At 50.0% G+C, this 19,790-nt stretch overlaps 1 protein-coding gene across 3 annotated transcripts in view; it reads right to left on the reverse strand.

The window, feature by feature from the left end:
* Window positions 1-19,790, reverse strand: part of LRRC72 (leucine rich repeat containing 72) — a 201,635-nt gene that overhangs the window by 80,954 nt on the left and 100,891 nt on the right. For all 3 annotated transcript variants that reach the window (XM_085630800.1, XM_085630802.1, XM_085630801.1), the window contains exon 5: window positions 11,789-11,870. In XM_085630800.1, the coding sequence (XP_085486926.1) occupies window positions 11,789-11,870 (82 nt within the window). The remainder of the gene's footprint in view (window positions 1-11,788; window positions 11,871-19,790) is intronic.

A 19,790-nucleotide genomic window follows, 5' to 3' on the forward strand; every position in this document is an offset into this window, starting at 1 on the left:
CACGACCCCCTACACTGCCCGAACACCACTGCACTGCCCTAAACCCTGAAACACCACCCCCAACACGATCCCCTACACTGCCCGAACAACACTGCACTGCCCTAAACCCTGAAACACCACCCCAGCACGACCCCCTACACTGCCCGAACACCACTGCACTGCCCTAAACCCTGAAACACCACCCCCAGCAAGACCCCCTACACTGCCCGAACCCCACTGCACTACCTAAACCCTGAGACACCACCCCCAGCATGACCCGCTACACTGCCTGAACACCACTGCACTGCCCTAAACCCTGAAACACCACCCCCAGCACGAACCCCTACACTGCCCGAACACCACTGCACTGCCCTAAACCCTGAAACACCAGCCCCAGCATGACTCCCTACACTCCCGGAACACAACTGCACTGCCCTAAACCCTGAAACACCAGCCCAAGCACAAACCCCTACACTGCCCGAACACCACTGCACTGGCCTAAACCCTGAAACACCAGCCCCATCACAAACCCCTACACTGCCCAAACACCACTGCACTACTCTAAACCCTGAAACACCACCCCCAGCACGACCCCCCACACTGCCCGAACACCACTGCACTGCCCTAAACCCTGAAACACCACCCCAGCACGACCCCCTACACAGCCCGCACACCACTGCACTGCCCTAAACCCTGAAACACCAACCCCAGCACGACCCTCTACACCGCCCAAACACCACTGCTCAGCCCTAAATCCTAAAACACCACCCCCAGCTCGAACCCCTACACAGCCCAAACATCACTGCACTGCCCTAAACCCTGAAACACCACCCCCAGCACGACCCCCTAGACTACCCAAACACCACTGCCCTAAACCCTGAAACATCACCCCCAGCAAGACCCCTACACTGCCTGAACACCACTGCACTGCCCTAAACCCTGAAACACCACCCCCAGCAGGACCCCCTACACTGCCCGAACACCACTGCCCTAAACCCTGAAACACCACCCCCAGCAAGACCCCCAACACTGCCCAAATACCACTGCACTGCCCTAAACCCTGAAACACAATCCCATGCACGACCCCCTACACTGCCCGAACACCACTGCACTGCCCTAAACCCTGACAAACCACCCCCTGCACAACCCCCTACACTGCCCGAACACCACTGCACTGCCCTAAACCCTGAAACATCACCCCCAGCACAACCCCCTACACTGCCCGAACACCACTGCACTGCCCTAAACCGTGAAACTCCAGTCCCAGCATGACCCCTACACTGCCCGAACACCACTGCTCTGCCCTAAATCCTGAAACACCAGCCCCAGCACGACACCTACACTGCCCGAACACCACTGCTCTCCCCTAAACCCTGAAACATCACCCCCAGCACGACCCCCTACACTGCCCGAACACCACTGCACTGCCCTAAACCCTGAAACACCACCCCAGCACGACCCCGTACACTGCCCAAACATCACTGCACTGTCCTAAACCCTGAAACACCACCCCCTGCACCACACCCTACATTGCCCGAACACCACTGCACTGCCCTAACCCTGAAACACCACCCCCTGCACGACCCCCTACACTGCCCAAACACCACTGCACTGCCCTAACCCTGAAACACCACCCCTGCACAACCCCCTACACTGCCCGAACACCACTGCAATGCCCTAAACACTGAAACACCCCCCCGTACGACCCCCTACACTGCCCAAACACCACTGCACTGCCCTAAACCCTGAAACACCACTCCTTGCATGACCCCTACTCTGCCCGAACACCTCTGCACTGCCCTAAACTCTGAAACAGCACCCCCAGCATGACCCCCTACACTGCCCGTACACCACTGCACTGCCCTAAACCCTGAAACACCACCCCAGCACGACCCCCTATACTGCCCAAACACCACTGCATTGCCCTAAACCCTAAAACACCACACCCTACACTGCCTGAACACCACTGCATTGCCCTAAACCCTAAAACACCACTCCCAGCATGACCCCCTACACTGCCCGAACACCACTGCACTGCCCTAAACCCTAAAACACCACCCCCAGCACGACCCCCTACACTGCCCAAACACCACTGCACTGCCTAAACCCAGAAACACCACCCCCTGCATGACCCCCTACACTGCCCGAACACCACTGCACTGCCTTAAACCCTAAAACACCACCCCCAGCACGACCCCCTACACTGCCCAAACACCACTGCACTGCCTAAACCCTGAAACACCACCCCCAGCACAAACCCCTACACTGCCCAAACACCACTGCACTGCTCTAAACCCTGAAACACCACCCCCCTGCATGACACCCTACACTGCCCGAACACCACTCCACTGCCCTAAACCCTGAAACACCACCCCCAGCAAGACCCCTAGACTGCCCGAACACCACTGCACTGCCCTAAACCCTGAAACACTACCCCCAGCAAGACCCCCTACACTGCCTGAACACCACTGCACTGCCCTAAACCCTGAAACACCACCCCCTGCATGACCCCCTACACTGCCCGACCACCACTGCACTGCCCTAAACCCTGAAACACAACCGCCTGCACGACCCCCTACACTGCCCTAAACCCTGAAACACCACCCCCTGCATGACCCCCTACACTGCCCGAACACCACTGCACTGCTCTAAACTCTGAAACACCACCCCAGCACTACCCCCTACACTGCCTATACACCACTGCACTGCCCTAAACCCTGAAATACCACCCCAGCACGACCCCCTACACTGCCCGAACACCACTGCATTGCCCTAAACCCTAAAACACCACACCCTACACTGCCCGAACACCACTGCACTGCCCTAAACCCTAAAACACCACCCCCAGCACGACCCCCTACACTGCCTGAACACCACTGCACTGCCCTAAACCCTAAAACACCACCCCCAGCATGACCCCCTGCACTGCCCAAACACCACTGCACTGCCCTAAACCCTAAAACACCACCCCAAGCATGACCCCCTACTCTACCCGAACACCACTGCACTGCTTTAAACCCTAAAATACCACCCCCAGCACGACCTCCTACACTTCACGAACACCACTGCACTGCCCTAAACCCTAAAACACCTCCCCCAGCACGACCCCCTACACTACCTGAACACCACTGCACTGCCCTAAACCCTAAAACACCCCCCAGCATGACCCCCTACAGTAACCGAACACCACTGCATTACCCTAAACTCTAAATCTACCGTCAGCACGACCCCTACACTACCCAAACACCACTGCACTACCCTAAACCCAAAAACACTACCCTCAGCACAACCCCTTACACTACACCAACACCACTGCACTACCCTAAACCCTAAAACACTACCCCAGCACGACCCCTACACTACCCAAACACCACTGCAATACCCTAAACCCTAAAACACTACCCCCAGCACGAACCCCTACACTACCCAAACACCACTGCACTGCCCTAAACCCTAAATCTACCCTCAGCACGACCCCTACACTACCCAAACACCACTGCACTACCCTAAACCCTAAAACACTTCCCCCAGCACGACCCCCTACACTACACAAACACCACTGCACAACCCTAAACCCTAAATCTACCCCAAGCACGACCCCCTACACTACACAAACATCACTGCGTTACCCTAAACCCTAAAACACTACCCCACCACGACCCCCTACACTACTCAAACACCACTGCACTACCCTAAACTCTAGAAAAGTAACCACCACCCCATGCCCATTCTCACTTCTGTTTGGACTCCTGAGGCGAAGAAGCCGGGAGAAAGCATTTCTCTGTTTTTTAAAATTGAATCGTGATACTGTGTGCTTTTAACTCCCCCCTCCTACCTGCACTCCTTGCCTTCTTCTTACAACAGCGCTACACGCTGCAACAAACCCCTTTCCTTCAGACGCCTTCCTCGAGCGCGAGGCGCGCCACAGACACGCCCCCTCTGTTGGCCACGCCCCCTCGTCAGTTACTACATATAGTGGGCGCAGACGCCAGGCGCTTCACTTCTGTTTGGACTCCTGAGGCGAAGAAGCCGGGAGAAAGCATTTCTCTGTTTTTTAAAATTGAATCGTGATACTGTGTGCTTTTAACTCCCCCCTCCTACCTGCACTCCTTGCCTTCTTCTTACAACAGCGCTACACGCTGCAACGAACCCCTTTCCTTCAGACGCCTTCCTCGAGCGCGAGGCGCGCCACAGACACGCCCCCTCTGTTGGCCACGCCCCCTCGTCAGTTACTACATATAGTGGGCGCAGACGCCAGGCGCTTCACTTCTGTTTGGACTCCTGAGGCGAAGAAGCCGGGAGAAAGCATTTCTCTGTTTTTTAAAATTTAATCGTGATACTGTGTGCTTTTAACTCCCCCCTCCTACCTGCACTCCTTGCCTTCTTCTTACAACAGCGCTACACGCTGCAACGAACCCCTTTCCTTCAGACGCCTTCCTCGAGCGCGAGGCGCGCCACAGACACGCCCCCTCTGTTGGCCACGCCCCCTCTAACATCCTGTCCCATTACCATAAATCATGTGCCTTGGTAGGACGCGCAGCGGACGAGCGCAGCGGGCGCGACGATTGCGCGCCGAAGGCGCGCCTAAGGCAAGCCCGTCTGCGCCCGTCCGCGCACGACCGGGCACAGGGCCAGACACTATGCCAGACCCCACCGCCCTAAGGAGACACTATTCTCGTCGTGATCTCCTTAGCCTCAGACCTATTAGCAACAGCAACTGCCATGTCATATCCGACCCCAACGACCCCTTCACTGGATGCAACACCTGCAAAACTGGAAATTTATCCCTTCCCAGTGTTACTCCCTCGCTCCCGGGGCTCAACATAGCGACACTCAATTGCAGATCGCTGCCCAAGCACGCCCTACTCATAAACCATCTTATCGTCGAATACGATTTAGATATACTTTTTCTAACTGAAACATGGATCACCGGTCACTCTAACTCCGACATAGTCTCAGCCCTCCCCCCGGGCTTCCTTATCATGTCCCAACCCCGCCCTCTTGGTCGAGGAGGCGGACTCGCCATCATTCACCGAGACTACTTCACCTGTCGATCTACGGAGATTCAGAGCCAGGAGTCGGAGAGCTGCCACTTCTCGCTCCAGCTTTCCCCGACCAACTCCCTATCGGGCCTTCTGGTCTATCGGCCCCCAGGGCACTTCGGCCCATTCTCTGCCGCCTTTCTGGAAACCGTTTCATCCCTGGCCCACCTAACATCTAACTTCCTGATTACAGGTGACCTCAACATCCATTTCGATGACCCATTCGACACAGGAGCATCCGACCTAATTTGTGAGCTGGGCGCCCTCGGCCTCTCCCTGGCTAATTCAGGAGCCACGCATTTGAAAGGACATCTGCTCGACCCTGTGTTCTCGAACATCCCTTCCCTTCAGTTTACTAATTCCCTCCCCCTCCCGTGGACAGATCACTTCTTGGTCTCGGTCTACCTTCCAGGTTCTTTTAAAAAACCTCATAAACCTCCAACTTACACCAAGAACAGATCCTGGGCCAGACTTTCGGTGGAAGACTGGGCCCTGGCTCTGGACGCCACCACCCCCAGTCTCACAGCCGACCCCGCCATTGCGGACACTCAAGTCAGAGACTGGATTTCCTCCTCCCTTGACAGCCTCATCCCCTTTAAAAACCGAGAGGTCAAAAATAAGACCAAGGGCCACGCACCTTGGTATAATCCCGACCTCAGAGCGCTCCGCAAAGAGTGCAAAAAGGCCGAGAGAGTGTGGAGGAAAGACTGGCTCCACAGTAACAAAGACCTGTATCACAAGGCAGTAAGACGCTATAAAACTGCCTTGAAGTCAGCCAAAGCGACATACTATGACATTAGAATCAAAACCGCGACAAACTCCTCCAAAGAATCATACCGGATAGTTAAAGAACTATTGAACATCCCTACAGCACCCTCTTCTCACTCCCCCCCCCCCAGACAGAAGTAAGGATCTGGCCAACTATTTTGATTCTAAAATCTTGCGGATACTGGACTCCCTACCCACCGTTAGCCCCCCTTCCATCTCGGACATAGCGGACGGTACCAATATTCCACAGCTGGACACTTTCAGAGCAGTCTCTCTCTCTGAAGTCACTTCCACGCTGGAGAAAATGAAGAGCGGCTCCCCCCTCGACCCAGCCCCGGCTAGAGTCCTAAAAAAGGTAGCTCACAATATAGCCCCTATCATCAAGGACCTTATCAACACTTCCTTGTCGGAAGGCACGGTGCCCCCCAACTGGAAGAATGCAGTCGTTAAGGCCCTGCTGAAAAAGCCCCAACTCAATCCGGAGGACATGGCTAACTACTGTCCTATCTCGCTGCTCCCCTGTATCAGTAAGATGACGGAAAAGCTAGTCAACTCGCAACTGTCCCAATTCCTTGAGACCAACCATCTCTTGCGCCAATCCCAAACCGGGTTCCGACCCGGCCATGGCACGGACACCGCCCTCCTCTCTGTCATCGAGGAGACAAGGGGCATTCTGGACTCAGGATGATCAGTGGCAGTGATCCTCCTGGACCTAAGTGCCGCCTTTGATACGGTGGATCACCGTGTCCTATTACATCGCCTGGCCAAGGCAGGAATTGTGGGCACAGCGCGAGCATGGATTGAATCCTTTCTTTCCAACCGCTCCTTTCAGGTGTGGGATGGTAATTCCCGGTCAGACCCACTTCCTCTCAAGAACGGAGTCCCCCAGGGGTCGTCGCTCAGCCCCACCCTGTTCAATGTTTATATGGCCCCCCTGGAAGACGTAGTGGCCCCCTATGGTATAAAAATAATAAACTACGCAGACGACACTCAACTAGTCGTCTCCCTGTCTCACCTGGATAACCATCCTGACAGCCTGCTGAACTGTCTCCAGGACATCCATACCTGGATGTGTGACTCGGCCTTGAAGCTGAACGGTGCAAAGACCGAGATCATGCTTCTGGGCAACAAATGGACGTCCATTCCACCCTCAGCTTGGCCTGACTCCTTTGGTGAAATCCCCGCACCTAAAAAGGAGATCAAAACTCTAGGAGTATGGTTGGAACCCGACCTGACCATGAAGACGCAGGCGACCAAGACTGCTGGTACGTGCATTGGTCTCTTGCGGTCCGTGCGTAAGATCCTACCCCTTCTCCCCCCGCTATCCAGGAAATTACTGATCCAGGGACTTGTCTTAGCCCGGCTCGACTACAGTAACGCCATTTATCTTGGGGCTCCGGAATACACCCTGGCCAAACTCCAACGCACCCAAAATGCGGCGGCCAGGCTCATTATGAACCTCCCCCCCAGAGTTTCAGCCAAGCCTGCCCTCAAAGCCCTACACTGGCTCCCGGTCCGCCAGAGAGTAGAATTTAATGCCCTGTGCACCACCCACAAGCTTATCAATGGAGTTGGCCAAGCCGCACTAAGACACATGGTTACCCCATATAAAGCTTCCAGACCCCTCCGCTCTGACGCCGAACATCTGGCCACTGTACCAAAATTCAGGAAGGCTCGAACCGGCGGCCGTCGCTTTGCGGTCAAAGCCTCTATAGGCTGGAACGCACTCCCTCACAGCCTACGTCTGGAACCCTCGCACACCCTGTTTCGTAAAAAACTCAAGACCCTTCTGTTTCCTAAATAATCCTCCCCCTCTCCCCCTCTCCTGGTCTGCACAGATTTATAGCGCGGGGATGCCTACGGGTCACCAGGCGCTCTAGAAATCACAAAATAAAATAAATAAAAATAAATACCTCTCACTCCTCGTGGTTCCTCTCTGCTCATGGTTCCTGCTTCATGTCGTCTCTGAGGGGCGGTGCACGTCGTTCTGAGGAAACGGAATAGCCTCTGTTTCCTCATGACGTGGATTGTCTACATCTTTTTAGAACTCATGGTCATTTACCATACATACCTTTACAACAAAATGCATTGTAAAGGCATGCGTGGTAAATGACCATGCGTTCTAAAAAAATGCATAGTAATGACTTTGCGATGTACAACGCATGCGTGGTAATGCATGCATTGTAATGGTATCGCGAAGTAAAAAATCGCTGTAACGGCTGTTTAACGATCGAAGCTGGCCCCTGCTCTTCAGTGAGTCGTTTTTTGATAAATCAGGAGGAAGGAATGTGGGGGTTTTTTTACCAAAAAGTGCATTCCCGGCTGTTGTATTGTGAAAGTGTCCGACTGGCCTGGTTTCACTTATGGTGAGAGAGTGGAAGAGTCTGTTTGGATCTAAAGGGGTTCTGCTGTTGGATGGGGCCGGCGCGACACGTCATCAGAAAACACAGCTAATGGAAAGCGTTGTCCCCGAAGGGTGGAGCAGCGCCATGAGAGGTCAACGATAATCGTGTCCCACCGCAGTATGACCATACCGTGTGACCTATGTGCTGCCTCCAGTGTACGGAAGGCAGAAGCGGCATCCATCGCAGGTCCTCTTGAAGACCGTTGTAGCCCTAATTCTACATGTTGGAACTAGGGCATTTTAACCTTGTTGTTCCTGCCAGATACAAAGAGAAGTTCCTGTGTTATTCAGTGCCCTTGTTACATTTTCTGTGGTTCTCAGTGTGTGTATTGTGCTGCATCCGCCAGGGGTGGGTATGCATGTGTCATTTGTCATCGTACCCACATGTGGTGTGTCATGCAGTGGGGGAATGACATCCATCCTCATGGAAGTGGGACACTGCTGTCAGTGATGTGTTGATATGGCACTCTCAACATAGTCGCACATTGGGGATGCATTCATGGACCAATGGAGTTGTGGTCATCTGAGGATGATGCACCCACCCCTCATATGTCAGGCCACTGCTGGGAGGCCTCTGCACCCACCCCTCATATGTCTGGGCACTGCTGGGAGTGATATGCGCCCACCCCTCATATGTCTGGGCACTGCTGGGAGTGATATGCACCCACCCCTCATATGTCTGGGCACTGCTGGGAGGCCTCTGCACCCACCGCTCATATGTCTGTCCACTGCTAGGAGTGATATGCACCCACCCCTCATATGTCTGTCCAGTGCTGGGAGTGATATGCACCCACCCCTCATATTTCTGTCCAGTGCTGGGAGTGATATGCACCCACCCCTCATATGTCTGGGCACTGCTGGGAGGCCTCTTCACCCACCCCTCATATGTCTGGGCACAGCTGGGAGTGATATGCACCCACCCCTCATATGTCTGTCCAGTGCTGGGAGTGATATGCACCCACCCCTCACATGTCTGGGCACTGCTGGTATTCCTCTGCACCCACCCCTCATATGTCTGGGCACTGCTGGGAGTGATATGCACCCACCCCTCATATGTCTGGGCACTGCTGGGAGTGATATGCACCCACCCCTCATATGTCTGGGCACTGCTGGGAGGCCTCTGCACCCTCCCCCATGTCTCTGTCCACTGCTGGGAGTCCTAGGCACCCACCCCCATGTCTCTGTCCACTGCTGAGAGTCCTCTGCAGCCACCCACCCACCCACCCACCCGCCCCCTTGGTGCAGTACACTGCTGTCCTGTGCATACACACACACCATTATACTGCTTATATGCTGCACCAGGCCCTATGCCAACATTCGTGGCGTGTGTACGCCTTGTGTCCATTCTGTACTGGTGCCGTAGGGGTACGGGTGGGACGGACCCTAACCCCGCATTCATGGGGTGTACGGGCCGTACCCACGCTCTGAGGGCGTGGGTATGGCGCGTACCCCTCCATCACCACCACAATGGTGGTACGGGCGGTACCCACGCCCCCAAAGTGTGGGTACGGCGCATACACCTCCATCACCACAACAATGATGGTACAGACCGTACCCACGCTGTGGGGGCGTGGGTACGGCCCGTACCACCATTGGAGTGGTGATGGAGGGGTACGCGCCGTACCCACGCCCTCAAAGCGTGGGTACAGTGCGTACCCCTCCATCACCACTCCAATGGTGGTACGGGCGGTACCCACGCTCTGAGGGCGTGGGTACGGCGCGTACACCTCCATCACCACAACAATGGTGGTACGGGCCGTACCCATGCCCCCACAGCGTGGGTATGGCCCGTACCACCATTGGAGTGGTGATGGAGGGGAACGCGCCGTACCCACGCTCTGAGGGCATGGGTACGGTGCGTACCCCTCCATCACCACTCCAATGGTGGTACGGGCCGTACCCACGCTCCCACAGCGTGGGTACGGTCCGTACCACCATTGTCGTGGTGACGGGTACGCGTCCACGTCCACTTCCGTTGTGACGGTATGTAGGGAGTGGTGGACACACCCCCCGAAGTGACCAGAGCCAGGAGATCATGTATGTACAGGACATATTTACAATTTAACTTGGGTGAGGGTTAGGTTTCCTGCCCCTCGCCCCCCCTCCATGTTCGCTTCGTTCGCAGTTTTTGGCTGCCGTAAAAAATGGTCCGTACTTGCTGGTCCGTAAAACGCTGCCTTACTCCGTCCGGACGTCACGTACGCGATGTCCCGGATCGGAATTGTGGGTATTTTTTCGCCGCACGTACTTTTGTACGAATCGTACGGAAATGGTATTTCCGTACGATTCGTACTTGCGGCTTTGTAAGGTGGATTTCCCGGGTACGAGTCGTACGGGGAATACGCTCCGTACGACCATTCGTACCCGGGTTTTCCAGGATCGGAATCGGCACCTTAATGTATTTAATATATATTATTTTCTATATATAGTTCAATCGATATTTTTTACATCGATATTTTGGATTGGATATTTGTTTATTACCTGTGTAGGTATGGAGTCGATAATTTTGTAGACTATATATTTTTTTCGATATTTTTAACATCAATATTTTTAACATCGATATTCTATCAGTGAACCCAAGATAATATACCAATATAGTACGTGAACAGGGAATGCACCACCGGGTCCAGAGGCAGGTCAATACTTGGAGGTACATAAGGAGTGTGAAAAGATTGAGGGCACCTAGGGTGTAGATAGCTAGAGTGTTGCCTGATGTTAGATGTTAGACTCAGAGCACTTTTCCGAGACTATTTTTATTATAGGAGGACCCCATCCAATATGAGGTGGAGTTCATAAATCAGTATGCGCCTGGCAGTTGGTTGAGAACTGATCACCAAAACTATGATGTGATCACCAGTAGAGATGATGGGATGAATTAACTGAAAGAACACAACGGATAGTTTTTTCCATTTCACATTTTTTTAAATATGTTTAAGGCACAAGGAGGTGAGATATTTTGCCAGCTGATATTAGACTCCTGATCTTAGTTTCAAGGTCAACAACTAACACACTACACCTCATCTCTTCTAAACCCATCCTATACATATAAGCATCAAGTATACAGTAACATATTACTTAAAGCACATGGTCACATGTAAAGTCAAACTTTGATTTTTTACGTTATTCTATCTATACCTTTCGGAAGCCTGAATGAGCACTTTTGCTGTGTTCCTAGGTGCACCCACACTCTCTCATCCTTATTCGTGCTCAGAGGTCCTGTCTAAACACTTGGGGAGGGTTCTGAGAGTCCATTAAAGACTGTCAGGGTTATTTATAATCTATAATTGATTTAATGAACTGACATTTAGTCATTGTTTAACTCACCACTGTTATCCAATTAGCATTCTTGGATAGTGACAATAACTGGAGTGTCACCCCTTATTTCCTTTATTTGTTCCCCCCGTTTCCATGTTTTCCCTATGTCTTTGAACTGTGAGTATATTTTGGAAAACTCAGGTAGTTATAGAGATGATGGATTGAGCAGCATTTTCTATCAGCACAAACACCTGGTTTCTAAACTCTGACAGCTTTGGAAAGCTCTAGAGTCTTCTTCATATTTATAGGTAAAACACACTTAGTGAAAATATGACAGTACCTGATATGTCTTTGAGCTCATTGTTGTTCAGATATAGTTCTGAGAGACAGTAGTTATTTGTCAAGCATGTTATTTTCTGTATCTGAAATATGAGAAAAGACATTATATTTGGTATGTTGTTATTAGTTCACCAACAGAATTACTGTGAACTGAAATACTTTCTATGCCTAAGCTTGAAATATTTTCTTCACAACATTATCATTAACTACTGCACATTTTTAAAAGAATTAGGATCCATTTCGGTATTTTTTTCCTACTTATGCCATTTGAGGTATAGTAAAGGTATATTTAAATACGTTTTAAAAAAAGTGATTGTACAACCCATGCTCAGATTGTCAACTGATGATCCAATCCCCCCTCCAATCAATGGCTCGTCTCCTAAACTTCCTTTCTTTAAAAGAAAAACCCTAATCATCTAGAAGTCAGACAGTGTACTAATTCCTTTTCTTCGACTACATATTAAATCCTGTATAATCTGGGTTTTGCAAGTTTCAATCCACCAAAATAATTAACAACCATATATCAAGATATCTCACCTCTGTCCACCACAACCATCTCTTCTCCATTTTCTCTGTTGCATTCAACACTGTTGACTGCTCGAACTTGCTCCTGCTCTCTCTTTCCTGGGTGTTCAAGGCATGACACTTGACAAGTTTTCCTCGTAATTTGCTAACTGACCTTTATCAATCATTATGCCTTCAGTCTCCTGGAAATCATCATCGACCTTACTCAACGTTATCATAACCTAAGCTTGAGTCCACTGAACTCCCTTGTTAACTCTCTACATTACACCCTTATGATATCTCTTACAATGGGTTTACCTACTATCTAACAACTGTACTTACTCTTCCAAACCAAAATCTGTATACTACAAACGTTATTCAGTGGAGGGTCTGCACTGTCTAAGGCTGAACACCAATAAGACATATATCCTTTATTTACCTGCCTTGGCTATCCCTGAATCCATCTGTTCTATTGTATCCAACCCTTCCGACATGCTCAAAACATCTCCCACAGTCAAGAAATCAGATGCTCAATTTAAATCTACTGTTTGAGTGGAATCCTTTGCCAGTCCGTTCCTACTGCTCACCAATCTATGAACACACAAACTCATCTCTTTCCAAAGAGCTAAGGGCCTCATCAGGAGGTAGGTCGTCAAAGGCTTCCTCCAAAAAGTAGGAATGTCATATCTCTAGTCTGCCAATTTGGCATCTGCCATTTGAATGCCTTTTGACAGACAAAATATTTAGAGTGGTCCATTGGATGTAATTTCAGCCAGCATTCCATTTATCAGGGACTGCCACTGAAACAAGGCAGTTTTTTTAAACACCCCGAAATGTTAGGAAAACTTCCTATACTTTGGAGATCTATCTCCAGGACTTAGGATAATAGTTTTTCCATGCTGCTTTGGCTTAATGGATCTCCCAGTGCAGAAGTTCTTAACCTTTTGACTTCTGTGGACCCCCACCTAATCATCACGTTAACCTGGGGACCCCCACTGAATGATTATTGGACTCTGGAGACACTCTCAGAGACATTACTGGAAACTTAGGACCCCACAAAAAAATACAAAAATTATAAAAAGTTTATTTAATTCACAAATGTATACACACACACATATACATATAAAAATAAATACATATACACATATATACACACACACATATACACACACACACAAATAGACACACACCCACACACACACACATTCACACTTACATACAAACACACACAAATACACACATACACATACACACATATATGTACATTTTACTGGGAAGGTTGGAGCTTTTCTAAATTCAGCTGAGGCCATTCGTTGTGCACACTATATTCTATTCGCTGCACTTGCACAGCTCCCACAAATCAATCTGAAGAACCCCAACCTAATTTTTAGCCTTCAATTTCCTTCACATTTAAGGAACGTTTCAAATTTTAAATGTTGCTTCTTTATTTATAACCACTTTGTTAGTATTTTAATATTATTACATTTTGAGCAGTAGCAGACCACCTGAGCAGTGTTTGTGGACCCCCAGGAGTCCTCGGACCACATATTAAGAACCACTGTCCTAGTCCTTATGCCTCTTTCTCCCTGCAGGAGGAGCTGCCTTGCAAGCAGTAGCCGTTTCAGGAGAAAATGCCGGTCACAATAGCTTTCTATGGCTAAATGAATAATAGAGTCCCTGGTAAATACATTGGTGATGAGTAAACGTCACTATTGTAGCAGACTAGTGGTGGAACATCCCTAATATACATTCTATTTAAGTTTTCCTAGAAATGTGTCCTTTGATGTTGACATGTTAGGCTCCACACTACTGCGCGTTGCGCTTGCATTAAGACGCCTCAGCGATTTTAATTATCCCGTTTTGTCTTTTACTTTGTTTTTAGTTTTGTCTACTGCTTCTCCTTGCTTTTACTCACCCTCCGCATTGCCGCACTATAATCGTGCCCCTCACCGCTATTTGGCGGCTCTGACCTTCGCGTTCTGCATGTACTGGGCGCCATCTTGGGTGGGTTCTAGGGAAGCTCTCTCCTCATTCTGTGCTCTAGCAGTCAGGTGGACTGGATAGAGGCAGTTCCTGGGCATTACCCTTATAAGCACGGCTTGAGGTAGGAACGACCTATTAGGCTCCACACTACTGCGCGATGCGCTTGCATTAAGACGCCTCAGCGATTTTAATTATCCCGTTTTGTCTTTTACTTTGTTTTTAGTTTTGTCTACTGCTTCTCCTTGCTTTTACTCACCCTCCGCATTGCCGCACTATAATCGTGCCCCTCACCGCTATTTGGCCGCTCTGACCTTCGCGTTCTGCAAGTACTGGGCGCCATCTTGGGTGGGTTCTAGGGAAGCTCTCTCCTCACTCTGCGCTCTAGCAGTCAGGTGGTCCGGATAGAGCCCTATTTTAACTGGACATCATGGCGCGCAGCGTTTGCGCGCAGCGTGTGCGCCACAGTGACGCCGGAGTCACGCCAGAGTCCAGCCTGTCTGCGCCCATCCGCGCTGAGGACGGGCTGGCCGGCTGGACGTCTGGTCATCGCAGGGGGAATCCTATGGCCTTTAGATATTCTAGGCACGACCTTCTCAGGCTGAAACCATTCGGACTCTCATGTTCCCATAAGAACGCTCCGGATGATCTTCTACTTCCTCTAGGCTGTGGATGCTCATTGGTAGGTTCTGGGGATCCGATCCTTCCCCCATCCTCCCATTCGTCAAGACACAATATTGATATAGGAATCAGTCTGGTGAGTGAAGACTGTATTCTTATTAATGCCCGCTTGCTGATAAAGAATAATACTGCTTTTAAGGAGCTTGTACAGGACAGGAAACCCTCGTGGGTCTTTGTCACGGAGACGTGGGCAAAGGACTCCTCTGGTCCAGATCTTGTTGAAGCGGTCCCTGTGGGCTACTGCCTGTCCCGGCAGGATAGAATGGGTCGTGTGGGAGGAGGCTTAGCGATTTTGTATAAAGACAGCTTCTATTGCCATACCCTACCTCTATCAGACCCCAAGGATAACTTTCAAGCCTTGTATTTCTCTTTAAAAGGTGTTCATGAGACCACTTTTAATGGGATTCTGATTTATCGTCCCCCTGGTCCTAGAGGGGACTTTGGACAACAGCTGCTCCATATTTTAGAACCCTATTTTGGCCGCGAAAATGTAACTGTTCTGGGAGACCTAAACTATCACCTAGAGTTGTTGGAGGCCACTGATACTCTTTCCCTGCTGGATGTTATGTCAGCCTGTGGACTGACTCAACTGGTCAGAGGTGCTACCCATCGAGCGGGTCATACGCTAGATGCGATTTTTTCGAATGATGGGTGGTTGGTGGTAAAGGACCCCTTTTTCCTCTCATGGTCCGATCATCTGGCCGTCCCGTTTGAGGTGTCTTGCTCGACCGTCGACAGGTATGAAAAAGTTCTGAGCAAAATGGAACTACGTAGGGATTTTAAGAAAATCACTAATAGTTCCTTTGCTCCTTGGGCTTCTAGCCTGTCCATTCCTCATGAGGAGAATGTCCAGGTGGCGTTCGCGCAATTTGAAAAGGCTGTCACTGAGGCGCTGGATGAGTTGGCTCCTATCCAGGCGCGTTACTCAGCGAGAAAAAAGCCTTCTGGCCCTTGGTTTTCGGAGCATTTAAGATCTCTCAGACAGGAAGTTAGGAGACGGGAGCGGCTATGGCATACTAGCTGGGATCGGGTGGACAAGGAGGCCCACAAAACCCTGATGAGGAAATATAAGATGGAAGTGACAAGGGCTAAACAGGAATATTTCACGGCCCTTACCTCCTCACTCTCCTTCCCTAAGGAGCTTTTCAGGATAGTGGACTCTCTTATGTCCCTTCAAACCCCGGACCCTGTTACTGCTTCGCAGCAGCTCTGTAACAGCATAGCTGTCTTTTTCCAGACGAAGATCTCTGACATTTATTCCGCTTTAGAACAGCAGAGGACTTTAACAACTGAGCCCCTTGTACTTGGGGATATGGCTCCTGTTCCCATTGCTTTTACTGAGAATTCCTCTCTGGGACGTTTGGAGTCCTTCCCTCCCCTTTTCTTGCAGGATTTAGAGATCCTCCTGAATAATACCAAGTCAGGCTCACCACTGGATACCTGTCCTCTTAAGATCCTTAAGCAATGCAGGGAAACCCTCTTGCCCCCTCTCGTTGACATCATGAATAGGTCCATGAGGGATGGTATTTTCCCCCGTCAATGGAAAAGGGCGGTAGTGAAGCCTTTACTCAAGAAACCATCTCTTGATCCTGGGGTCCTAAAGAACTTTTGCCCCATTTCACTGCTCCCTGCCCCTGCGAAGATGTTAGAAACTCATCTGAATAAACATCTCGCAGCTTTTGTAGAAAGTTCAGGCTGCCTTGATTATTCCCAGCATGGTTTCAGGAGGGAACATAGCACCGAGTCGGCCCTCACCATAGTGCTGGATAATATCCGCACACGTGTGGACGGGGGTCAGACCGCCCTCCTGATCCTGCTGGACCTCACGGCAGCCTTTGATACCCTCTCTCCCTCAGTTTTATCATCTCGTCTGAGGGAGATTGGGGTTGAGGGAGCAGCCCTGTGTCTATTGACCTCTTTCCTCGACCAAAGAGAGCAAAGAGTGAAGCTGGGGGAGTTCCTATCTCCATCCATGTCTATGCAATGTGGGGTCACTCAGGGGTCGGCATTAAGTCCGACCCTTTTTAACATATACGTGACCCCCCTTGCCAGACTAATTAGATCTTTTGGGATGGAGGTAGTTTCCTATGCAGATGACACACAGATCCCCGTCTCTCTCTCCCAGTCAGTTAGTTCGACTGCCTCCAATTTTAGATCTTGTATGGAGGCAGTTGGCCAATGGATGATTCACAATTCATTGAAACTGAATGGGGAGAAGACGGAGGTGATGGTGTTTGGAGGAAAGGAAGAGGTATGGTCATCCGATTGGTGGCCGGACTCATTGGGAGCGTGTCCTGTTCCCGCCTCGTCGGCCAAGAACCTAGGAGTTTTGATCGACTCCACCCTCAACATGTGTCAACAAGTTAATAGAACTGTCTCTACCTGTTGGGGCATTATACACATACTGAGGAAAATTAGGCACTATCTCTCGCAGCAGGCAAGCAAACATGTTGCTGTTGCTCTCATTGGCTCCCGGCTGGACTATTGCAATGCGCTATATGCGGGACTGAATAGAAGTCTGCTGCAGCGCCTGCAAATGGCCCAGAACGCAGCAGCTAGGTTTGTCCTGGATTTGCCCAGGCGTGCCTCGGCTACCTCTGCCAGAAAACTGTTACACTGGCTTCCTATAGAGGACCGGATACTGTTTAAGACCATGTGCATGACCTATAGGGCTTTAGCTAATGGTAGCTCCTCCGGAGTTGGATCTATTTTATCTCTCTATAGCCCCTCCAGGAACTTGCGCTCCTCCAACAGACTTCTCTTATTAGTCCCCCGTATCCGGAAAACTAAATGGGGGGGCAAAGCCTTCTCCATTCTGGCACCTAAGTGGTGGAATGATCTCCCACTGGAACTTAGGTCCCTTCCCACTCTACAGCTATTTAGAAATGCTTTGAAAACCCGTCTTTTTGCGAGGTCATACTTGTAGTTGTGTTCTGCCTTCTGATTTTGATTTGATTTGTTTTGTAGGCGCCTTGATGCCTTCGGGTTTTAGTTGCGCAATATAAATTTTATTTCATTCATTCATTCTTTCAGGGTAGTGTCAGTGGTCAAAAGGTGAAACCCTATCTTCCAGAAATCAGTTTAAAAAAACCCCAGTCCATGCCCTAGTCATCTCACACCTGGGTGGAGGCAATGCTCTATTCAACAGGTTACCCAGCAGCATGCATCGTCTGTCAGCTGAGGGGTGACATAGGGGACATTCTACACGTGTGTCAACTGCTGGTGTCTCTGAGTCTGCTGAGGGTTCCTGGGAGCCTCTCAGGTTGTCATCTGCCCCTAAATGGACTATCAGGTAAGTTGTTCAGAGAAGTTATGGTATTATGTTCACTTTAGTGAACAAAGTAATATCGGTTCATTCGTATTTTCTAGGAGTGCACATACATGAGAACCGTGAACACAGTATGAATTGTGAGGGGAATTTATCAAGTTTTTAATGATAACCATGTTAAGATCTAACAGTCGGGCCAGGTCCAGTGTTTTTCTACCTCTCTTTTCTCAATTCCATTTGCCTTGAAGGGAGTGGATGCAGGATTACCATTTTTTCCACATCCCATCTCCCTCCAGGTAGGAGATGGGTGGATTATTGTTGGTTAGCCTTTGTCACAACATTACCTCGAGCTTGTTTGGTGACAAGGATCTCATGGACTCTACATTTTTTATGTATGTTCTGGATGTTTTTTGGATTGCCCTGCCATCTGTCCCTTTTGGACGTCTCCTGACCTGAAGGTCTTCCTACAATAGCACTCCATGTTCCTCAAGACAGTCACGTGTCCAGCTTGCACTCCCCAAGTACCCAAGACTTCTCACAAATTGCAGGTGCCTCAGAGTCCGCAATTGTTCAGGACAAATCCCTAAGCAACTTTTATTCTATCGAGCATTAGAAAACATAATTGCTATACGATGATGGAAAAAGCTACGTTTTCACAAAGTAATGAATTATAAAAAAAAAGGATTCATACAAAATGACATAAATACAGAATTGTCATTGATGAACACTGCCTGTGAAATCACATGGCAATTAAAAACAACAAATATCAGAATCTCATTGTTCTCTCAGTGCTTAGAAACAACAAGGAGGATGAATATATTTTCAATTAATGCAATCCAATGTTCAAATACTTTGAATACATTTATAACCATCATGCTACCATGTTATTGTAGGATAATAACAGTTTTACTAATGAATGTGAATAAAATTGTCAAAGATACTAGAACAAAACGTTTAATCTAGAAGGAAACATTTATTTTCCAATATAATTATTCATCTTGAGAGACACAATGTGGTAGACTTGATCATTGATGGATCTTCATGGAATTATGTCTACGAGTGTTTTGGCGACACAAGCATCTTCATCAGGAAAGCCACCAATACAATATGCCTAAAAATAAAAATGTACACTATGGTGCCGATTACGATCCGGGTCGGAAGGCACTCCGACCGAGCCGGATCTGGAGTGTTTTCCGAACGAGCTGGAGTCCTGCAGTCCGACCGAGCGAGTGCGATGCGGCCGTATGCTGTCGGACTCGGTTCGGTCAGACTCCCATAGAAGTCAATGGGGGCCAGTCGTACGACACGTACATGGGCTCCGATTGACTGAATGGGTACGTCGCGGACAAGTGCGCCCCCTACAGTGAGTACGCGTCGGTGCCATCCACACCGTACATGCCTGTGTTGGGGGACCCTTGGGTCTCCCTCTGTGTCCGAGTTGTAGGGCTGCGGGTGACAGGGGGTCCGACACGGACCCCCAAAGGCAACTACCCGGACATTTTGCGAGCCGGACACTCTGGCTCGCACAGGCTGTCCGACGCGTGCATCGTACTGGCTCGGTCGTGAATCA

Source organism: Triturus cristatus, chromosome 10 (genome assembly GCF_964204655.1).
Source record: "Triturus cristatus chromosome 10, aTriCri1.1, whole genome shotgun sequence".
NCBI lineage: Eukaryota > Metazoa > Chordata > Amphibia > Caudata > Salamandridae > Triturus > Triturus cristatus.